At 37.3% G+C, this 24,187-nt stretch overlaps 2 protein-coding genes across 9 annotated transcripts in view; both read right to left on the reverse strand.

The window, feature by feature from the left end:
- LOC127452889 (protein tweety homolog 1-like) overlaps positions 1 to 15,152 on the reverse strand; it is a 44,175-nt gene extending 29,023 nt beyond the window's left edge. For 2 of the 5 annotated variants that reach the window (XR_007899323.1, XM_051718729.1), the window contains exons 1-2: positions 13,885 to 15,152; positions 10,165 to 10,356 (exon numbers count right to left, since the gene is read on the reverse strand). Coding sequence is in view for 4 of the 5 variants with exons in the window: in XM_051718729.1 (XP_051574689.1) it covers positions 10,165 to 10,299 (135 nt within the window). In the remaining variant the exon portion in view is untranslated. The remainder of the gene's footprint in view (positions 1 to 10,164; positions 10,357 to 13,884) is intronic. The other 3 variants (XM_051718732.1, XM_051718728.1, XM_051718731.1) reach the window with 2 other exon arrangements.
- Positions 15,153 to 16,853: 1,701 nt separating this feature from the next.
- leng9 (leukocyte receptor cluster (LRC) member 9) lies at positions 16,854 to 24,104 on the reverse strand. Of its 4 annotated transcripts, XM_051718734.1 has the most exons (8): positions 23,852 to 24,103; positions 23,276 to 23,366; positions 22,875 to 22,975; positions 20,446 to 20,539; positions 20,075 to 20,214; positions 19,810 to 19,967; positions 18,435 to 18,603; positions 16,854 to 18,110 (listed from the first exon to the last, which is right to left on the reverse strand). In XM_051718734.1, the coding sequence occupies exons 4-8, from the start codon at positions 20,520 to 20,522 to the stop codon at positions 17,107 to 17,109; spliced, it is 1,548 nt and encodes a 515-aa protein (XP_051574694.1). In that variant the 5' UTR covers positions 20,523 to 20,539; positions 22,875 to 22,975; positions 23,276 to 23,366; positions 23,852 to 24,103; the 3' UTR covers positions 16,854 to 17,106. The 4 variants fall into 4 exon arrangements, with proteins under 4 accessions (XP_051574694.1, XP_051574693.1, XP_051574696.1 ...); XM_051718733.1 differs by lacking the exon at positions 22,875 to 22,975 and having other exon boundaries at positions 23,852 to 24,104; XM_051718736.1 differs by lacking the exons at positions 22,875 to 22,975; positions 23,852 to 24,103 and having other exon boundaries at positions 20,401 to 20,539; positions 23,276 to 23,293.
- Positions 24,105 to 24,187: the final 83 nt, after the last annotated feature.

Raw genomic sequence — 24,187 nt, forward strand, 5'->3', positions numbered from 1 at the left:
ATTTTGATTGGCTGGCTAGACCACAGATCATACTGCTAATAAAAACAAGAGGAAGAGGAGAAGTTGATAGTTGGTTTTCAAGAAAGGAAATGTGTAACACACTATGACCACATGAAATCAGCTCTTTTGTTGACTTAACTCTTTTTATTTAACCTTTATGTAATATATTTTTAGTCTTTACACTGCCAATAGGCTTACTAGCTAGCTAACAATCTGGCTAGCTCTCTTAGTATGGTTCTCTTGGCTAGTATTTGGTTATCTAGGTTACCAAGTTACACTTACGTAGCTACTAGCTTGGCCATGTTAGCTACCACTTTCATCTGAAATTATATTAATTTAATCTCTCCCGTGTGTAAAACTCTTTTAGACTATACGTAATAGTGTAGTTTTGGGGGAACTTAATTTGACTTCTTTCTATCCCACAGGATATTCTGAGAGAGCAGTTTATTCAAATTAAAGTGACCAGATTACAGTCTACCATGGATCTGCAACAACTGAACCTTCTTCTTTTTGTTATTATTATATGAAATATAATTTTCTTTAATAAACATGCTATTTAGTCCACCTCCTTTAGTGCGTCCTCTCCTATTATTTCGACAGACTTGTATATTATGAATATTATGAATATAATAAATACTGCCTAAATTAACATTCTATTCTTGATAATAAATTAGAAAAGCTGTTTATGTTTGCATATCAAAGCTGTTGTTTTATCTTGAAATGTTCAGTATGCTGTTTTTATGACGTTTATGCATTCTACCACAACCCTTCTGGCAAAATAGATTTATGAGAAGAGGCTAATTATGTTTCCTGTCATAGTTTGGGGTAAATTAAATGTACAGTATATTGAACCTCAATTGTTTGAGACAACAAAAAGTTTTTTGTTTTTTTTAATAGAAAGAAATCCTTAGCATTGCATGATCCCAGGCTACTATATAGCAAGTTACACTACAAGCTACATGCCAAAAGTTGCTTGCTACATTTAAGCTACTTTTTCAACCAGATGCACAGAGCATACTGTCATAGACAAAGCATCTAAAATACTAATCACATAAAGTTTATCAAAGCCATGGTACAGTATATTACAGTATAGTGCATTACAGTATACAAGTATACAGTATGGTGCAATGTAAAATGTATGTGCATGTGAAAAAAAATGTAAATTGATATTTATACATGCTACCTATACAAACCCATGTGGTCAAAATGAAAAATCACTATTTTTACACTTTATTTTTCATATTTATTATACTACTACCTCTACAAACCCATGTCCATTTGAACATAATTTCCTTTGCACACTCCTGTATAAAAACTCATACTATTCATCTTATCCTGTAATCCTGTGTCTAGCTGTTGTATTTCTGTATGTACTACATGCTTCTGATCAGAGGCCAAAATCTTTGTGTGTGTGAGCACATCTGGGCAATAACAATGTGATATCTGATGTATCAGATGGTAATTCCATGGTACTTTCAGATACAGTTACCATATTTATGAACTATTCTGTATTTGCATGGTGCTTCAAAGTAATTCAAAGAATACCATGGTACTATTATGGTAATTTGATATATGATTACCATATTCGTATACTGTACAATTGAATTTAAATGGTGCTTCAAGGTAATTCAAAGAATGCCATGGTACTACTATGGTACATTACTATATGATTAACTTATTCATAACTCCAAAAGTCAATATATACATACACATTATTTAACTCAAATGCAATTATTACATAGAATAATTAATGAGTGGTGTGAGAGGAATCTTGTGTCTCCTGTATTTGTGTAGCATTTCCAGAAAACTTAGGAAGAGATCCCAAAATGTATAAAATTCTTTGAGTTTCTGCTTGATAATATATGTTATTTTTTCTAATGCAAGGCAGTGTGCCATTTCTTTCATCCAGTGGCTACTAGAAGGGCGTGTACTATTCTTCCAGTAAAGTGCAATTAGGTGTCTTGCATGAACTAAGCAGATGTCAATAGTTTTGGTTTCACACTTAGACAAAGGTAAGCATTCAGATAGTAAGGTTTGTCAGGTTTCAAAATCAATGTGATAAATGCGCACCTTAGAGAAGGTGGTAAACAACCTTTCTGAAAAGATTCTTCAAACATGTCTTTCAAGGGACAAAAAAGTTTATCATTAAATAACTGGACCTCCTGCCTTGCCACATTTCATATTAACTATTGCCCTCAGAATTTCACCCTCCTCAAGGGCACTATCTAGCAGGGATTGGTCCCCTTCTGAGCTGAAGCTCACATAAAAAAATGGGTCTGGTCATTGATGAACTTAGATGCTTCGGATGTGTACAAAGAGGTGAAAAATTATACAAATGTATTATTAAGTTCTATAGGGTCAGCGACTATGTCACCGTTTAGGGTTTGAATATTGTTAATAGCGCTTTCAACGTCTAATTTTTTATTTGCAATGCTAACAATTTCCCTGCTTTTTCATCATGATCATAAAATGATTGTTTCAGCCTTATTAAACTATTTTCAGCCTTGGCAGTAGAAAGTATGTTATACTGAACTCTGAGAATTAAAAGTTCCTGGTGTGTTACCTTCAATGTACAGTTGTGCTCAAAATTTGCATACAATGGCAGAAATTGTGAAATTTTGGCACTGATTTTTAAAATACGACTGATCGTGCAAAAAAAAAAAAAATTTATTTAAGGATAGTGATCATATGAAGCCATTTATTATCACATAGTTGTATGGCTCCTTTTTAAATCATAATGATAACAGAAATCACCCAAATGGCCCTGATCAAAAGTTTACAAAAGTTAAGCTTTGTTATAGACACACAAGGTGACACACACAGGTTTAAATGGCAATTAAAGGTTAATTTCCCACACCTGTGGCTTTTTAAATTGCAATTAGTGTCTATGTATAAATAATCAATGAGTTTGTTAGCTCTCACGTGGATGCACTAAGCAGGCTAGATACTGAGCCATGGGGAGCAGAAAAGAACTGTCAAAAGACCTGCGTAACAAGGTAATGGAACTTTATAAAGATGGAAAAGGACATAAAAAGATATCCAAAGCCTTGAAAATGCCAGTCAGTACCGTTCAATCACTTATTAAGAAGTGGAAAATTCAGGGATCTCTTGATACCAAGCCAAGGTCAGGTAGACCAAGAAAGATTTCAGCCATAACTGCCAGAAGAATTGTTCGGGATACAAAGAAAAACCCACAGGTAACCTCAGGTGAAATACAGGCTGCTCTGGAAAAAGACGGTGTGGTTGTTTCAAAGAGCACAATACGACGATACTTGAACAAAAATGAGCTGCATGGTCGCGTTGCCAGAAAGAAGCCTATACTGCACCAATGCCACAAAAAAGCCCAGTTAAAATATGCCTGACAACACCTTGACACGCCTCACAGCTTCTGGCACACTGTCATTTGGAATAACGAGACCAAAATAGAGCTTTATGGTCACAACCATAAGCTCTATGTTTGGAGAGGGGTCAACAAGGCCTATAGCGAAAAGAATACCATCCCCACTGTGAAGCATGGTGGTGGCTCACTGATGTTTTGGGGGGGTGTGAGCTCTAAAGGCATGGGGAATCTTGTGAAAACTGATGGCAAGATGAATGCAGCATGTTATCAGAAAATACTGGCAGACAATTTGCATTCTTCTGCACGGAAGCTGCGCATGGGACGCTCTTGGACTTTCCAGCACGACAATGACCCTAAGCACAAGGCCAAGTTGACCCTCCAGTGGTTACAGCAGAAAAAGGTGAAGGTTCTGGAGTGGCCATCACTGTCTCCTGACCTTAATATCATTGAGCCACTCTGGGGAGATCTCAAACGTGCGGTTCATGCAAGACGACCAAAGACTTTGCATGACCTGGAGGCATTTTGCCAAGACGAATGGGCAGCTATACCACCTGCAAGAATGTGGGGCCTCACAGACAACTATTACAAAAGACTGCACGCTGTCATTGATGCTAAAGGGGGCAATACACAGTATTAAGAACTAAGGGTATGCAGACTTTTGAACAGGGGTCATTTCATTTTTTCTTTGTTGCCATGTTTTGTTTTATGATTGTGCCATTCTGTTATAACCTACATTTGAATATGAATCCTATAAGAAATAAAAGAAATGTGTTTTGCCTGCTCACTTATATTTTCTTTAAAAATGGTACATATATTACCAATTCTCCAAGGATATGCAAACTTTTGAGCACAACTGTACCTAAATAAACCTCCCTTTCTGCACCCTTGATTCTCCTCTCTAATGATTGCCATTCTAACTTAATCTTGTTGGTCTGTGAGCTAGTATATCCAGTTATCTGTCCCTGAATGTAAGCTTTAAGAATGTAAGCTTGTGGAGGTGGTCAAGGTTAGAGGATATTGTGCAGTTAAAGTCTCCTGCTATTATTAATTTACCCTGTAGCAAGGCCAGGAACAGAAACAATTCTTCAAAAAATTTTAGACAGTCATTACTAGGCCCATATAAGCTGACCAATATTACTTTCTCCTTGAACAATAATCCTTGAATTATTAAGTATCTACCAGCTGGATCCTGTATTATTTAAACTATTTCAGTTGGAACAGATTTATGAATTAGTATCATAACTCCCCTGGAACTGGGGAAGAATAGAGCTAAAAAAACTTGACCATGCCACCACCTCTATATTGGAGTTGTATAATTAGATTTTAAGTGGCATTCCTGCAGGAATATGACCGTCAAATTTGAGTTGTTTAATTCTTGTCATCACCTGTCTAATTTTAGAGTGTTTCCCTAATCCTCTCACATTCCACAACATCATCTTTATATTTGTATCATTGCTCATGGTGTATTTGTTATGTAATTTGTTTTTGTAACCTTATCCTCCAATCACCACACTCTATTCCCTCAATAAACCTGGTGCAAACATACTTAATTAAAAAAAACAAAAGATGTGTAGGCATGTATAAGATGCTCCCCTGCGCACTGACCCCCAGAACTGGTCCATGTGAAACTATCCCTTCCCCAAAAATGACGGATTCAACATACAGCCACACCGATCCTCCTATTACGAGGAGCGGTTTGCCGACTTTCATACGTACGATTAACCAACTTCAGCTGGAGTTTAAAAATCCTAGTAAACAGTCTGCATTACTAACAGAATATGAACTTCCACACTAACTTATATAAACAATGTTCTCACCCAGATGCATTCATTGCAACCTGATTCAGTACAAACAGAAATTGTATTGGACTAGTGGTTCTGTACTAACCATCACCATTAACCCACAAGCCTGTGCAACTGAAAAAAAAAATAAAAATGGTGCATTGTCTTTGATTAACAGTTCAGACCACAGGTGAATGGTACATTATTCCTCAGAGTTCAGTCCCTTCACTACTAAAGCATCAGTCTCTTTCATCATGAAGAAATCAGCATGCCTTCATATCATCAGTTTGTATTTCCCAACATGCGAATGAAGGTTGCGACATCTGACGGGTCCTCGAAAGTGTGGTTGTGGCCGGCGTGTGTGATGCAGAGTTTTGCTGGATATACCGTTCCATATTGGATGTTCATGGATTTCAGTTTTTGCTTGACCTCGTAGTACTGCAGTCTCTTGATGTGTGTTCCTCTGGTGATGTCTTGAAAGAATTTCACCCCTTGTGTGCCATACATCACTTTCCCTTTAGCTCGAGCCACCTTCAACACTCTTTCCTTGTCTCTGTGGTTCAGAAACCACATAATAAGTATCCTCGGAGACTCACGCTCTCACCAACTCTGGAGGCGGTGTGCCCTCTCGATGATTATCGGGTTATGGAAAGATTCGGCCCCCATAACTTTGGGAATCCAACACTCCAGGAAGGTTGACACATTGGACCCCTCTGCACCCTCCAGAAGTTTGACAAGATGAAGATTGTTGCGGCGACTGCGATTCTCTTGATCTTCCAGTTTGGTACCAAAAGACTTTAGCTGCTGCTGGAGGGTAGTTACGGATTTCTGAAGTCTGGAGATATGGCACTCCATATCACTGATACGTTGTTCGGCTGAGGTGAGTCTGCCTGAGAATTAATTTATGTCCTGTTTAACCTCATGTATGGCCGACATGAGTCCTGTAAATTTCGAACTAAAATTCTCCCTCAAGATAGTGATAGCTTGCCGTCACCTGGCATGTCGGAGAGTTGACCGGTCATCCCCGGGTTAGAGTTCTCTTGTTGTCCTGGCTTCTTCTTTGCTGCCCGAGATGTCATTTTAGCATCCAAAGTGTAACACAAACTCCTTAAGAGTACTTTGACTGATTTTGAAATGCAGAAAGACTGAATTATATTCCGATTGCCATAGGAGCAGAGACGAATGCATGTGCTCAGCACACCGCCATGTTGGAACATCCATGGTACTTTTTTATGTGTGTTTGTGTAGACTACTAAACACTCTTTTGGTGGTAAAATGTCTTTACCTGCAGAGCCGTTCACAGGCTGCACACAACACGTGTTGAACTTAATAAAGACTTCATCTCTGACAAATGATAGGATGCATTTGCAGGTTTGGTTGATTGTAGATCCACTGCAACCAGTGTTATCTTAATTTTCCGTGTTTTAAAATATTTCGGGAGCGTTTTGGCAAGTGAGAGCATGCATCAAATTATTCAGCAGCACATGTGTGAGCTTTTTGAGTCATTCAGATTGAATGGCGAACTGATTCAGACCGCTTTGCTATTACATGTGACCAATTCATTGTAAAGAACCAACGCAGATGAGCGATTCATTTGTGAGTCTGACATCTTTAGTTCTGATTCAAAACTGGCGATAGTAAACACCGGGTACATGGCATGATGTAGTGGTGTAGCTTTTATCAAAGCTACGCTGCTACCTAATCATAAATATAGCTTTGCTACTGAAAAGCTACTTGATTTAAAAACTAGCGAAGCTACCACCTTGCTACTCAAAAATATAGTGAAGCTAATAGCTTTGCTATTTGTAGTGAAGCTACTGCCCATCACTGCTGATAGCCAATCCTGATGTAGGAGGTGGGACTTGTCGGAATATGGTTGGAAAAGCCAGGGGCGGATTTAGGCATGGGAGACATGGGCAGCCGCCCGGAGCAGCATCTTGATCCCCCCCACCCCCGTCAACAGCTATTGTTAGCGAGGGGGGTGCGCTGAATGGAGTTTCGCCCAGGGAGCCATACAAGCTAGAACTGCTACTAGGAAAAGCAAATGAGCAGTCTAAAGTTCCGAACGCACGCAGAGGGCATACGAGGAGAGAGAACGAGTGAGATCAAAAAATGTATTAATCTTAGCAAGAAGATACATTGCTTTACAAAACTGAGCTCAAGCGTGTACAAAATAATATTTTGTGTGTCCGATTATCATCTTGTGCGCGCCAAAAAAATTTTTACACTCAAAATATCTTGTGCATGCAAAAAAGTTTTGCGCTCAAAATATCATCTTGCGCGCACAGAACATTTTTGTGTGCTCAAAATATAATTTTGCATGCTCAAAAAACAATTACGCAGAATTTTGTCACACATATAACTCCATAATAATAATCATTTATATTTTAGAGTTGTCGGGACAGATTTGGCAGGAAATTGCATACTCTCATCAGTCTTAAGTGCATGTTTACGTCATGTCCATAAATAGAGAAAAGAGGGTCCAGAGCTCATTGGCAAAACAATGTTCCTCTGCAAGTAACTTGCAGTTTTATGCTTCAACCGCTAGAGGGCCAAAAGTTACTTAGTGTAGCTTTAAATGTTAGATTCAGCTCAAAGTTGCTCAGGGACAGAATAAATATATATGTTTAACTTATACATAATAATTAATAATAATAATTATTGATTTTTTTTAAATTAATAATGTGCTTTTCATGTTCATTTCCATGAAATTCAGCTTATTTTTGGTATTATATGACCTGTCCTTATCCATCTGTGACTCAATTTTACTTATGGTACTGAAAAATCACTTATAGTATTCAATATTACCTATATGAGACTCAATTATATGGCTTTACATATAACAACATGAATCACATTTTATAAGATGAACGGATTTGAATTTGCATTATTTACTTTTACTTTTTGATCCTTAAGTATTTTTAAAACCAGGTACTTTTTACTTTTACTTAGCATTTTAATGGATGACTTTTACTTTTACTTAAGTAATAAATTGGTGTAGTATCTGTACTTTTTCCACCACTGGCTGTTTCCAATAAATATTGCTCAGTAATGTTATTTGGGACATTAATATAGAGTGTGTGGTAGGCTATAGGTGTGAGTTTATATTCATTTTACAAAGATTTTAATGAGGCTCATCCAAACAGAATTCAGAGTCTGAAATATCTGTTTTATAATGACCACTGATCTTCAATAAGAAAAAATGAGCAATGGATTTGGATTCATGTTTTGAATCTGATTACCTTTACAATAAGAAATGTCTTTATGAAAATACTTACAGGTATATTTAAAAGATTTAACATAGAGGATAACAGAACATAGAATACAAATATAAATGCTGCATAGCTACATACAGTTCTTACACATGCCTACATTATGACATAAAATGATCTCTTTAATCTTATAGGCTACTACAGCATGGATGCTCCACTCAAAGAGAGGGAAAGGTGAGCTGTAATTAAAGCTTGCCGTCAGTCAAACACACATTGTGCATTCAGAATTCACACACTACATATCTGCAATCTGGTCGCAATCCATCTCCCACAATTTCTCACTCTATCACTCTCTCCCCACTCCCTCCTTCTCCTTTCCCCACAGTTTCTCTACATGCTCTCTCTTCTGTACACTCATCCCTCACTCTTATCCCCCTTTCTTTCTTTTTATCCACACCACTGGATCTCTATTAATAATCTGTGACCTACTTATATACATTCACTGCTTTTGCTCTCTGTTTCGCTCTCGTTTTTTCATCTCTCACCCTCTCCCCTCCATTCTTCTTCTTGTTCCTTTTTCCCCTCTTCCCAATTCCCACTTTTATCCACCAGCATTTCACTCTTTCATTTTTCTCTCGCTTTCTCATATCCTGTTCTTTCCTTGGACATCTCTCCCCCTCTCTGTCTCTCTTTCTCTCCCATCATCTGCCTCTTATTCCATAAACCCATTCAAGCTTCCATTGCATAATCTGGCTTTGTCTCTTCCTATTTTCTCTATTTGTGGTCAAGCTGAGAATTACTTCTCTTTAGAGTAACTTCACTATACTCAGTTTAAAGATTCAAACGGTATGCAATAGTTTTAGTTACAATTCCAGTTTCTGTTTCATCTTTGAATGTTGGAAAATTTGTATTTACCACATATACTGGACATTTAGTCATATTTTAATGTTAAAGTAGGTTTATTGTCATTTCTCTCCTATATGGTAGGAGAGGAAGCAGTGACTCCTGGAGCCACTGTGCGTATCATGTAACAAAACATGTAACATACAAATATGAGACAAGTACCAAGCACTATGTCTGAAGGACACAGTGGCAACATATGCAAACATGTTAACAATAGAGTTCTACAAAAATGTGAGTAAATATGTATTTGCTAAGTACAGACTAAGTTCAGTGAGGTTGAATTGTCTTGGGCATAGGATAGCAGCAAGCAATGCAGGAGCTCATTTTTTTTTTAATCATATTTCATCATAATGTTAGTGATGTGGGAAAATGTGCAAGTAAATGGTCCTCTGATATAACTGAGTTACCATTCTTGCATCAGTACATCATGCTTTTAGTCTCTGACACAGCAAAAGTAATTGCTCTTCTATAATGTTCAGCCACTTAACATTATAGAATGTGAGATACAAACTCAATTTTGAGTCAATAAATCTTAGCACTGCAAACAGAGAAGTGCTTTTCATGTTTTTGACTATAACACTTCAGTTTAAGTTTTCTATGAGTGTGTGTGTATGAGTGTAGGAATGGCGTAAGTGTGTCTATGTAGTGTATGCATCAATGTGTGAATATTTTTGACAGCAAGAAAAAAAAAAGTAATTCATGGCTGTTTGCACACCATGGTACATACAGTACATGTGATGTAACTTGGACACAATGAGAGACAACACACAAAGGAGAGAAAAAAGAGTGTGAGACAGAAATAAACATGGGTTGTTCCAAATGATGAGAGTGCCTATAAACACCAGCTGTCAGGTGAAAATTGTTTCAGGAAGTGAGAAACAAGGAGAGGGCTGGAGAGAACGAGTGAGCAAGAGGGAAAGAGGCTTACCTGCTGGTACTCCCAGCTGTCTGGAGAAAACACGCTATCTCGTGTCTGCAGGGTCAAGTCCAGGCGAGGAATGGCGTGGCATAACCGTACCCATAGCGATGGGGTGTAGTTGGGGACGGTTGCTATGGCCGCCATGACTCCTGTCAACCACCTCTGTCTTTCTCAATGACAGAGACAAAGCTCTAAGGGTGTCTGTATTGGTTGAGAAACATGGTATTAAAAAAAAAGAAACATCAAGCTTGTACTGAGCCAGCCATATCATAGATTACACAGTAAAAATGCTGTAAAATACTGTTTTAAGAATGTTTTGGGTTCAATACATGTTAAGCTCAATCGACAGCATTTGTGGCATATTGTTGAGCTTAACTTGTATTGAACATGGAATATTCCTTTAATTGATTAAAGGGTAGAACTTCAACATATATGATAAAGAAAATACATATACATTTTTAGTAGTTTATTAGATTTAAAAAGTATGATTTTATCATAATATATACAGTGATTTGCAAAAGTTTTAGGCACTTGTGCCTCATGCCACCCACCCCGCAAGATGCCGCCCTGGGCAACTGCCCATGTCGCCCATGCTTAAATCCGCCACTGCCATCTGTTGCAGGGCTCCCTGTTCTTCTATTCTATTCAATTAGCATAATGAATGGTTGGGAGTCTAAAATGTATATTTCCTATTGACACACTAAAATTTAAGAAATAAATAACCAACTTAAGACAAATGTTTTTGTAAAACATCTTATGTGCCTAAGACTTTTGCACAGTACTGTATATCATTAAATAATATAAATGGTAGTTAACCGTAAAATATACAGGCATCAAAATTACATCCCGAAAAGTTTGAAACATGGTCACTGTATTTTTTACGATAAATTTCTGGCAACAACAGCTGCCAGTATTTTACCGTAAAGTTAATGGATTTTTTTTTAAATGTACATTACACATCAATATACAATTAAAGATTTTCATGTTGAGAAAAAAGGGGAAATTAAAAAGGTCCACTCAAATAATTTCATCCCCAAAGACAACAAACAAATGCAAACAGCAGGTGAATGAGAGAGGAAGATGGAATGACATGCAGAAATAAGTGGAGAAACAAGGAAATAGGATGAAAGTAGGTTAAGCGCACACACACACACACACACACACACACACACACACACACACACACACATTTTCATTACAAGACTGAGGACCATTGGGACTACGACTTGGATTAAGCGAATAGATCATACATTTTAAGAGAAGAAGTTTCTATGATTGGCCATTAGCTCCTATGAGAAGTCTATAAATAAATTAAAAAATCACAATGACCACTTTGGGTGCTACACATACCAAAATCATGACATCATGCATGATCTCATACACCTTTTAAGATCATTATAACTTCTTAAAGTAAGTATATTCAAACTCATTGTGATCTCATTGGTGGTTATACACAATCGTACATTTGGTTATTGTGTGAGGAAGATATAATTCACTGTACAACACATAAGCCACTACAGCTAAGGAATTCAGCCTTAAAGTTGAAGTGTGCAATTTCTGCGCCACTAGCAGCACCAAACAGAAAAGTAATGCAAAAATAATGATAACTGCCCAAACACTGGCCAGCACCCTTCTGGCCCTTGACATTGTTTGGACAAACAGAAGGCTGTGCCTCAAACTCACACCATTGCTTGAGCAGGAATGGTCATGCTTATATGACGTTGAGGTTTAAAAACACATCTAAGCACAGAGTTAAAAATTAGAAATGACAGCTATAGCAAAAGGACTGGTCCGCGCCCATGTTTCTATTCATTTAAAATGTTCTCAGATCTAAACTCTTAGATCTGAAAATCTGATCACTCATTTGGGACTGTAAACATGTAAAATCTCACATCACTAAATGCTAACCCCATCGTGAATAAACCTTACAACAATATCTGATGTGTTTTTGTTCACAATGCTGTCTGTGGGCTATTCATTTACTTTCAGAGTAGACTAACATTCTGCAGTGGGTCCAGACACTAAGCTGATGACCTGTAGTAAGGTGAGTTAAACTGATAGAGCCCTGCAGCATTATCACAAAGTGTCATTTTCTCAAATGTAAATGACAATAAAAGCCAAATTACTGTGAAGCAGTGTTAAGGAATGAATAAACATCCAGACCATGACTCAGACTGGAATAGCACATCTGAACATGATGCATTCTGTCAGTTTGTTATAAGGGTGCTTTGCATTGCATAATGCAAGCAAAAAAATGTGAGTTTGGGGATGGGGAAAGGAGGAAAACATTGTGCACAATGACTGTGGGCCAAAATGTCTTCCACTTTTCACTTGTGGGCTCATAAAATAACATCATCTGTCCATTCTTTATCATGTTAATTATCCACAACAGCAGAATGTGAAAAAGAACAATTTGGTTTCCATACGTTACTAACAATATCATCAAGAGGTTTGTCATTCAAAAATTAGTCATTTACCCTTGCTTATTACATCTTTTTGGAATTGCCACTTCATGAATTTATCAGGAACATTCATCTTTGACTGTCTTTCATTACATTTAAGCAATAAAAAGTTTAGTCATTTAAAGAAAAATACATTTTTACATTTCACAGTGACATTATCATAATGATGGACTGATTACAAAATGCTGGAATATTCTTGTAATATACTCCCTCTATCTTTGAAATCATCTGATATCCTTATCTGTAATTAGAGATCAAATTCAGAATATGTGGGCTTCCCTGTGAGGTATAGCCAGTGTTGTTCATTCAATGGCCTGATTTAATAAGGTAGAATTAATTAGTCATCATAGTACTGAACAATATACTGTAAATTAACACTAAAATTGAACACTCATATAATTTAATCATTTAAATGACTAATGACCTCCATGAATCTCCAAAGCCTGCGAAATGTCTCTTGAAGGTAATAAATTCGAAAAAGTAATCTAACAAAAGACCAGTGATAAGGGCTTGATACAGTTCATCATACACCATTAACATTTAAAAGGCTATTAAAATACTCTTTTTACCAAATGAGTTGACCTCTCTCACAACACTTGATTAAGACTTGCGGTTGCCATGTAACTATATTAGCAGAATACCATAGAAGTATTAGATTTAGGATCAACTATCCAAACATCAACATATCTTCTATATTAAAAATTAGAGGACATTTGTAATGTGATTAATCTCCACTGTTTTGTAGAGAACAAAGCTTTTTTTTTAATACCAGTTATCTGGTCCAACACCAGTTTGAAAGGAGAGTCCAAGGGAAGTTCATAGAGATCAATGGGGTTCAGTGTTTGTATTTAGTGTGCATAACTAAAGAAGCTCACACACAGTATCAAGGTATTCATAAATATACAATAATCCACACAACAGAACTGATCATAAACCAAAAGATATAGATAAACCCAGAAAATGACCAGAAATAAATAGGCCAGGATTGATTGCTGATAGCACTTGTGTGGTTTGACCCGATACGAGACTAATCAATATCAATCTCTCTCTGACTTCCATATTTATGGCAATCATATCCCCCAAAAATGATTTGTCTAGCCGTCTGGACATTTTGTGGTTCTTTTGTTGAAGTGGCTTTATTATTCACAAATCGTAAATACATTTTCACACATTTGGCAGACACACCAATTGACACTGCAAATGAACCGTTCACTAGGCTATAAATTGTGGTCAATTTTACATCATAAATTTGAAAACGGTTGCCCACCTTAATTTGCAGCCTAGTGTGGCGTGCTTCCACGTCTCTTACTTTCGTGTGTGCTTTTGTTTTCGATTAGATGTAATTACTGAGACCGCTGACCGTTAAAACGGTGTGCATCCTGAGTGAGGAGATTTGTTGTATTGGAATTCCATTTGAAATGTTCAAATTTCAAATTTGAATTTCAAAGAGAAATCGACAGTCTTTTGCGTTCCAATATGCGCCTATTCTCTGGGCGCGAGTTCACGTCGATAGATGAGAGACAGGTGTTGAGAGAGAGAAGAGAATCCCTGAGGAATACTTGAAGTGAGAGATGACTCCTTAAAATCCCGACGTCTATCCGTCACTTTCACTCTTAAATTTGCACGCTTAGATTTGAAATCCACTGAGAACTTTAATAATCGCACTCATCGTCCACAGTCGCGCCAAAGGGAGGTGTTTTTAAGACTCCCGGATTCACCGAAATAAAACACTTCCTAAATTAATTGTTCTCAGTAAAAATTCGCACAACTATGTTGTTGTCAATGACGTTTCCGTAAGCATGACATTTTTAGTACGCAGAAATTGGAAATCCATAACATCCAGGGTAAATGAAATCTATCCAGTGAAGTGTGTCCATTTAAAAGGTTGACAACTAATGCTATTAAGAATATATATAAATATATATATATATGAAACATCGGACGATTTACTTAGATGTTCCCATTTTAAAGAAATTAAGCGGTCAATACAAATGCATGAATGACAGATTGAGACTGTGGTCCTGAGGGTCCCGTTGATCAGGACTGAAGCGCTCTCTCTCTCTCTCTCTCTCTCTCTCTCTCTCTCTCTCTCTCTCTCAACCACGGTGTGTGGGGGTGGGGGTGTTTGTGTTTGCAAGAGAGAAATAGGGATGGAAAGGATTTACATATGTACTGTATTTAGACAGAGTGCACAACACATCATGATGGAGACTGAAAGAAATTAGGTGATTGATTGAGAGAAAACAACAGATTTTTCTGCATGAAGATCTTTTCCCAAAACAAGAAAATGTCACAATACAAGGTTTTGCAAATATAATCGGTGCAATTGAACATACATTCTATGGGAATTCCCAAAAATGATTATGGTTATTTACTGCTTTCATTTTCCCAAAAAACAAAGGAGGTGATGAATGATGAAAGAAAGGGTTCAAGAGATGCAATAGACTCTCTGTCCGGGAGGTTTGACCGAGATAGAGGGATTTAAAAATACAATGAAAACAACAGAACGAGCAAGGGATGGAGAATGGGTATTTGTGTGCCAATGTGGGGGGGGGGGGGGGGGGGGTCATGAATGCATAAGAGAGGGAGGGTGGTGTTGGTTTTTCTATGTCACTGAAAGAGAAAGTGGGAGAGGACCGGCACGGGGATAAAGAATGGAAGACTGAGAGAAAGAGAGACTGCATTACCACTCATATTTGTATAGCGTGCCAGTATCCAGAAGAAAAGAGGAAATCATATTATGTATGCAAGACTTCCCCAGTGACATCTCATACAGTGCTGCTACTGTAACACACACATGCAACCCACTCTTAAAAATCAAAAAATTATCCTAAGAATGCTTCATTTAGTTTAATTCATCTCTTTTTTTTTTAAATACTACACTAGGTTTAAGACATTCAAGGGTACAGCTGTTCAGAGCTGTTTGTTAGATCTTGCATAATTTAAAGCATGTGCTATAAAAACAGTTGAAATACATGGTGTATTACTTATTTATATGCAGTCCACTTTCAACAAAAAATACTCCCTCATCCTAACATCCAATTCATAAGTGATCCAAAATAACTTCCTTGGACTGGACTGAAACCACTTAGATGCATCTAAGAAAGATTGACTGAACAGGACCTATCAAATTTTTCGTTTAAACTGCAGATCTTGTTGTAAGTCTAATCATGCACAACACAAACCATAAGTAAGAGCATGCACTGTGTGTGTGTGTGTGTGAAAATACGGTATATAAAAATTTTGAGAACACTACATGAGCGCTCTATTCATCGATATTAGTTAATGCATTAGGTGCCATGAACTACCAACGAACAAAAACATTTTACAGAATTGTTTAATATTGGTAAATTTTAACAATTAATCAAAATAATTTTGTTCAGTGTTTGTTACAGTTAGTTATTATTTCACTATTGCAACTAATGTTAATGTATACAACATTTAATTAACAAAAAAATATTGCTATATGTATAAATTAACATTAACCAAGGTTAACAAATGCTGTAAAAGTATTTATCATTGTTAGTCCATGTTAACAATTGAGTTAATAAATGTTTACTAATACAACCTTATTGTAAAGGATTACCTCATACTCAACTGAACTGCATTCCAGTGTCTAAGCTGTTCAGTAAAATTATCTTGGAACAAACTACAGTTAGGATCAGAAATTAAGAGGGGCTCAGTCCAAAAATGCAAAAAGGCCTTGTAATTAATTCTTCTATTTTTTTATTTGTAACATTGGACATAGTTCTTCTTATTCCATTATTGTCCTAGTTATAAATATTATGGCATAAAATTAGATGTTATTTGAACTTCAGGATAATAGGGAACAAACTGACAGTTTTGAAAATGTATTAATGAATTGACTCAATGAACGAGACAGAGGAGACAAATTCAGAGGCAAATATTACTCATTAATAAAAAAGTTAATTTCTGACACTGACTACAATATATAAATAATGCAATGAAAACTCATTGATTTAGCTACGTTTACACCTCACATCCACAATGGAATGGCGCTTTACTCCACTGAAAACTGAGACGTTCTACCACATACTTAGTTAAACAATGACGTTAGGAAATGGAAAAAAAAAAAAAAAGTTTTCAACCTTGAACGTGGCCTAAGTGTTACTATTATTAAGTTTAATAAAATACATTTTGTTTGCAAAGAAAGAATATAAACACAATTCTTTGTTTCTCTTAATGCAACAAAATTATATCAGGGCTGATTGTAAGCATTTTTAAAAGAATTTTAATAGTCTAATTTTCTTAAAACAATACAATTTGGCAGCCATTAATTGGGAAACCTATACAATATCTAAACATGGGTTATAAATGAGTAATATTAGGAGGACAAGAATAAGATCATTGGTCTTAAGAACAATCATTATTATTAAAATTATCATGATATCATCATTTTAAATATATCCTGTATTTAACGTGATTATATTAATTATCCCTGAGTTCAGATGATATAAAACCCAGCACTTTAAACATTGGGTAATTGCACATCACATACAACCTTGTAGAAACCACTTTCTGTTTTGGGTTGACCGTTCACACAAAGATATAGTTTATTTACTTCTAGCTTGCCAAAGTTTACATCTTTGGCCAGTTTCACTGACCCTATCCCTTCAAACATCTTCTCTGTAAAGCGCTCCTCTGCTTTGGCCAGGGTGAGATGGTACGATGGGCATCGTGAATGGCGATGAAGCCAGCCTTTCTCACTGAAGGCCTCCTGCAGAGGGGTATTCAGGCTCTGGATATCTGAGAGGGGCTGAGGTGTCACGTGGAGAACAGTCCCATTAAAGTGCTTTAGTTTTGTGGTGAAGTACACAGATATAGGGGGTTTGTGGGAGTTTCTGATTGTGTTGCGCAGGAGTTCAGCAGCAGCACTGACTTCTTCAGGGCCCTTGAGCACAAGCAAGGAGAGAGTGACGTGTAAGGTTGCCGTGTTGACCCAGAGTGGCTCTGACTGAGGGATATGCGACAACACCTTCCTCTGAATGCGCTGGAAGGCCTGAAGAGCTGCGGGAGAATCCACGCGGAAGCAAATGAAGTGGGTGGGTCTGCGTGGTGGGCGGCTCGACCGTGGTTCTTGCGGTATGGATATAGACTCTGTTTCTTTATCGCCCTTTCCATCCCAGCTGTCTTTCCATTCTTCCTTTATCTCAGTGCGTTCTTCTCCTTTCTGAGTAATCAATAATTCCTCTGCCAACTGAGTTAAACCAAGATCTTCAGTAGACTGCATCTTTTTGTCTTCAACTGGAAGTTCATCTTGCAAAAGTATAGTGTTAACACAGGATTCATTATCAGTATTTTCAGCTAATGAGTGTTCTACTGCATTTCCCAGCTCATGTTTGTTTGTTGTAAGTATAGTTACAACATCATCCTGTTCTTTAGAAAATTCTGAAGTTGCTTGCTCTAGGTCATTTGAAACATCTTCCATGTTGGTAGTCTCTTCCTGTTGTCCAGCGTCAGGTGTTAAATTTTCTGAGAATTGAGTAAATTCCAATAAATCAAACTTAAGAATAATAATGAATGTTTAAATACAATGGACCTCAGTTTATATTGAATTTTATGTGAAAGAAAAAGAAGCTTTGTTCACGTCAAATATGGTGTTTCCCATATAACAACGAAACATATCAGGTCTGTCATCTGATATAAAGTAATAAAAACAAATCTTCAACCAATCAACAATGTCTTTTTATATCACTATAACTAATTGCTGAAAACTGAAGAACACAATACTGGTGGCAAAAGGAGAGTATTAAGAGCCTATTTCTCGGCCAAAAAAACTGTAAAGGTGTGTCTCACCTTGTCGTTGATCCTCATCCCCAAAAGGAGGCACAATAGTCTGCCCCGTGGAACCAAACACCCTGTCAGTACGACTGTCTTTGTCCCACACACGCTGACCTTTATAGCTGAAGTACTGGATCCTGTGACGAGGGAGAGCAAGCTCCTCAGAAAAGTCACAGTCACAAACCTATTGAGTAACAAACAAGTGTTAGTGTTAGTTCACCCAAAAATGAAAATTCTCATGATTTATTCACCCTCATGCCATCCCAGGTGTATATGACATTTTTCATCTGCTGAACACAAACAAAGGTTTTTAGACGTTTAGCTCAGCTCTGTAGGTCCATACAATGCAAGTGAATGGGTGCCAAAATTTTGGAAGCTCCTAAATCCACATAAGGCCACCATAAAAGTACTCCAGACAACTCTGGTGGTTAAATCCATGTCTTCTGAAGCGATACGATTGGTGTGGGTGAGAAACAGATCAATATTTAAGTCCGTTTTCCTTCGCTTTCACATTCTGTTTTTGGTGATTCACATTCCTTTTTTTTTTGCTCCCAATTTGGAATGCCCAATTCCCAATGTGCTTTTAAGTCTTCGTGGTCGCGTAGTGATTCGCCTCAGTCGGGGTGGTGGAGGACGAATCCCAGTTGCCTCCGCATCTGACACCATCATCCCACACATCTTATCACGTGACTTGTTGAGGGCGTTACCACGGAGACATAGCAACCACGGCCAACTCACCAAGCGCCCCACCGAGAACGGACAACGTTATAGCGATCACGAGGAGGTTACCCCATGTGACTCTACCCTCCCTAGCAACCAGGCCAATTTGGTTGCTTAGGAGACCTGGCTGGAGTCACTCAGCATGCCCTGGGATTCAAACTAGCGAACTCCAGGGGTGGTAGCCAGTGTCTTTACCACTGAGCTACCCAGTCTCCCATGGTGATTCACATTCTTAGTGCATATCACACCCTACTGGGCAGGGAGGAGAATAAAAAATGACTTAAATATTCATCTGTTTCTCAACCACACCCATCATATTGCTTTAACCTCTGGGAGTCATGTGGATTACTTTTATGCTCCCTTTATGTGGATTATGGAGCTTGAAAATTTTGGCACCCCTTCACTTGCACAGAGCAGAAATATACTTCTAAAAATCTTCATTTGTATTCTGCAGAAGAAAGTAAGTCATACACATCTGGGATGCAAGGAGGGGGAGTAAATCATGAGAGAATTTTCATTTTTGGGTGAACTATCCCTTTAAGGGAGACATACGAATCTCAAAACACCTTAGACCGATTTACATCTTGTGATTTTTGAGCACACATAGACTTAGAGGATATGTTTCTTACATGATAATGATTCACATGAACGTGGCCTTGATGTTACACACCTGAGCATCCCATGAAAATTCAGAGAATGGGCGTTCCAGCACCCCGAGGAACCGGTCCAAGTGACCGACCATAAAATCAGCTGGGTCGACTGAGGAGTCCCATAGAATTCTGGATATGACATCATCGGCAGTACGCATGCGTGGCTTCTTCTTCATCCCTGGGACAAGAAGATCAACTATTAGTCATGAGCGGCAGATATGGAAGATAAAGTGCTTCTGCAATTTTTTTTCCACTGTGATTTCATCACTGAATTTAGTGTCACACCTTCCCGCTCAATCTTTGCATGCTGCTGCTCTTTCTTTTCCTTATTCATCTTTTTTCTGTTTTTTCGGTGCTTGCTCTGCTTTTCTGTGACCAGTCTGTCATTTTCCTCTGTTTGTGTGCTTTGAGGGACATCAAGCACACTGTGAAGTCAGGAAAGAGAGATGCATTATTTATTAACTCAGTTTAGAAGCTTCAACGAATATTCCCAGGACCTATCCCAATTTACATCTTTCAACTACAAGACTCTCAAGACTCACAACTACTCTTCCAACCCTCTACAATGAAAATATTCTGAGATAAAGAGTGCCTAGCATGAGGCTACTGACATTGTTTCATGTACTCTCTGCCATCATTCAGAGTGACTGACAGACCTGTGAGACAGTCGACATCTGTCTCCAAAATGACATCTGCCCAAGAGGAAGTGCTGACAAATGTTGTGTCTGCTCATTTCTTGTTTTGTCTCATCTGTATTGAAAGGAAAAGGGAGGAAAAATACAGTAAAATCATAACATCACACATATACATACAGTTGAAATCAGAAGTTTAAATACATCTTAGCCAAATACATTTAAACTCAGTTTTTCACAGTTCCTGACATTTAATCTTAGAAAACATTCACTTAATTCCAGAATGAGTTGCTGGAATTTTGGCCCATTCCTCCAGACAGAACTGGTGTAACTGAGTCAGGTTTGTAGGCCTCCTTGCTCGCACATGCTTTTTCAGTTCTGCCCACAAATTGTCTATCAGATTGAGGTCAGGGCTTTGTGATGGCCACTCCAATACCTTGACTTTGTTGTCCTTAAGCCATTTTGTCACAACTTTGGAGGTATGCTTGGGGTCATTGTCAATTTGGAAGACCCATTTGCAACGAGCTTTAACTTCATGGCTGATGTCTTGAGATGTTGCTTCAATATATCCACATAATTCTCCTTCCTCATGATGCCATCTATTTTGTGAAGTGCACCAGTCCCTCCTGCAGCAAAGCACCCTCACAACATGTTGCTGCCACCCCCATGCTTCACGGCTGGGATGGTGTTCTTCGGTTTGCAAGCCTCACCCTTTTCCCTCCAAACATAATGATGGTCATTATGGCCAAAAAGTTCAATTTTTGTTTCATCAGACCAGAGGACATTTCTCCAAAAAGTAAGATCTTTGTCCCCATGTGCACTTGCAAACTGTAGTCTGGCTTTTTATGATGGTTTTGGAGCAGTGATTTCTTCCTTGCTAAGCAGTCTTTCAGGTTATGTCAATATAGGACTCGTTTACTGTGGATATAGATACTTGTCTACCTGTTTCCTCCAGCATCTTCACAAGGTCCTTCGCTGTTGTTCTGGGATTGATTTGCACTTTTCACACTAAACTACGTTCACCTCTAGGAGACAGAATGCATCTCCTCCCAGAGTAGTATGATGGCTGTGTGGTCCCATGGTGTTTATACTTGCGTACTATTGTTTGTACAGATGAACGTGGTAACTCAAGGCATTTGGAAATTGCTCTCAAGGATGAACCAGACTTGTGGAGGTCCACAATTTTATTTCTGAGGTCTTGGCTGATTTCTTTTGATTTTCCCATGATGTCAAGCAAAGAGGCACTGAGTTTGAAGGTAGGCCTTAAAATACATCCACAGGTACATCTCTAATTGACTCCAATTAGCCTATTAGAGGCTTGGAATTTTCCAAGCTGCTTAAAGGCACAGATAACTTAGTGTATGTAAAGTTCTGACTCACTGGAATTGTGATATAGTCAAGTAAATGTAAAAAAAAAATCGTACTCGTGTCATGCATAAAGTAGATGTCCTAAACAACTTGCCAAAACTATAGTTTGCTAATATGAAATTTGTGGAGTAGTTAAAAAATGAGTTTGAATGACTACAACCTAAGTGTATGTAAACTTCTGACTTCAACTGTACATTCTACTGGTTGACAGGTTTTTATGGCCAATATCTACACAGATGAATGGAGTGGCAAATGGCAGTTATAATGCTAATATAATATAATATAATATAACATAATAATAATTATATATATATATATATATATATATATATATATATATATATATATATATATATATATATATAGATTATTATTATTATTATTATTATGTAATTCAGTCATTACATTTTGGAAACTGACAGAATAGGGAACTACAACTCTGTTAAATGGCTATGTGGACATGATAATCAGCTGATGTTGATAATCTAAAAATAAAGGGTTAATCTATAACCCTTTAAGATCTAGTATATATATTTAGATTGTAGGCAGATACAAGTTAATAGCTCACTGATTAGTTATGGTAGATGTACTTAAAGCGAAGTCTGCCCACACTCCTTTTTAGACATGTAGTGGTGTGAAAAAATGAAAATGATACCCAAAACAAGACAACAGGCAAGTTTAAGAGGGATGGACTAAACTTCTAAAAAGCAAATGTTTCAATGCATCATGTTTCAATTCATGTCTTCAACCCCACCCACCACCTACGCCTTTACACTCCTATTGTTACATAACAAACATACCTTTAACTAGAATGTAGAAACATCATCCTTGTATCCTTAACTACCCATGTAACAACAAATAACAACTTGAGTGCTTCAAGTTCATAAATGTCCAGGCTTTAAGGCCAGAAATTTCAAACTGAAAATAGCTCAATAATAGCTTTCCTTGTAAATGCTCATAAGACTACTGCTGTTGAAAAGCAGACCTCTCTTTGTGAGTTTTTCTATTTGGTTCTTTGCACGCATAGTAAGTATATACATACTAACAAAAAACATTTTAAAAGAATGTATGTAATAAATTAATACTTAGCAAGGGCTGTAGTGAGGACACTGTATGAACACGGTTGCTGTTGAAAGTTTATTGAGAGGCTTTTCACTGCCATCTTCAGGTCATTTGTACATATGCACTGTGAACAAATTAATTAATTTTCGCCTCCCGCATTTCAACTATTGTGTTAATAGTGTTGTAACATAAAAGGTTAAGATGAAAATAGACAAATTAGTATATTTCAATCCATTCTGAATGAGTACATTTCAAACTTACAAAAAGTTATAATAAAAATAAAAAATAAAAATCGTGCTGTAAAATATAACCTACTATACTAAATAAATACTCGATTTTATATAGTTTATTTCAAATGACAAGATGAGTACAATCAATAACTAGAATGTTATTAATTGTTAATTACTATTAATAGAATTCTTACCTCTGTGGATTTGTTCGTCAGAATCTTCTGGGAAGTTTTCCTTTGTACTCTCTTCCTCAATCTCCATGTTTGACAGCTTCAACTGAGCTTTCTTGAAACACATACGTTCCATTTACAGTCATTTAAAAAGCAACATAATACAATTGTTTTGGCATAACGTGTTTTAAGTGTAACTTATTAAACATTCAAGTCAAAAAGTCATACGAATATATAAATATATGTAAACAACATCCTTATTACCTATATTCCATAAACAATCAAAAAACTTACGAGACAGCATAAACACAATACGAGAGAGCATAAATCACACTACCTCAAGTCCCACAAAGCCACACTGTATTGGAAGTTGACCGGTTAGTGTTAATAATCTTTAACGTGTACAGGATGACATCATGTAGTAAAATTGACTCATACTGTGCGAATGGCTTCAAAACTACACAAGATATCAATGGCACAATGTAACTCAAAACTTACTGAACAACACCATTATATAGCCAAACACACTGCCTGTCTGTATTTTACATATGTATCACTTACTGTGCGTTTTATAATATAGTTATTTTCAAGTTTACTTACTGTGCTGCTAGGTGATGGCAACGAGTTTAATGGTCACAAGCTTGACTTCCGGCCTCAGCTCACGGGGGCTGATGGGAACTGTAGTTTTCAGACAGACATTCGACTGATTTAAAAGGAGACATTAGTACATCACACTATAGGTGACCTTAACATGAAACTACATCAGGAACATGAGCTAGGTATTAGTAAATTAAATGAACCGTTTCGATGTGCGTTCAATTTGACAGACAGGACCATCTGTGTGTCACGTACACGCGCTGATGATGTGCTCCAAGCAGTGTCTTCCACGTCACATGACGCGTACGTAACGATGTAAACACAATAAAAACGAATAAT

This window comes from Myxocyprinus asiaticus, chromosome 15, assembly GCF_019703515.2.
Source record: "Myxocyprinus asiaticus isolate MX2 ecotype Aquarium Trade chromosome 15, UBuf_Myxa_2, whole genome shotgun sequence".
NCBI classification, from domain to species: domain Eukaryota; kingdom Metazoa; phylum Chordata; class Actinopteri; order Cypriniformes; family Catostomidae; genus Myxocyprinus; species Myxocyprinus asiaticus.

Bases quoted from the DNA above. Each gene is read 5' to 3' on its own strand.
- leng9 (XM_051718733.1), bottom strand. From the start codon at position 23,342: ATGGAGATTGAGGAAGAGAGTACAAAGGAAAACTTCCCAGAAGATTCT. The intron at 18,604-19,809 runs GTGTGTAACATC...GTTACTCAATAG, and splicing joins AATTTTCATGGGATGCTCAG to GTTTGTGACTGTGACTTTTC. The intron at 18,111-18,434 runs GTGAGACACACC...CTCAATTCTCAG, and splicing joins GGATGAGGATCAACGACAAG to AAAATTTAACACCTGACGCT.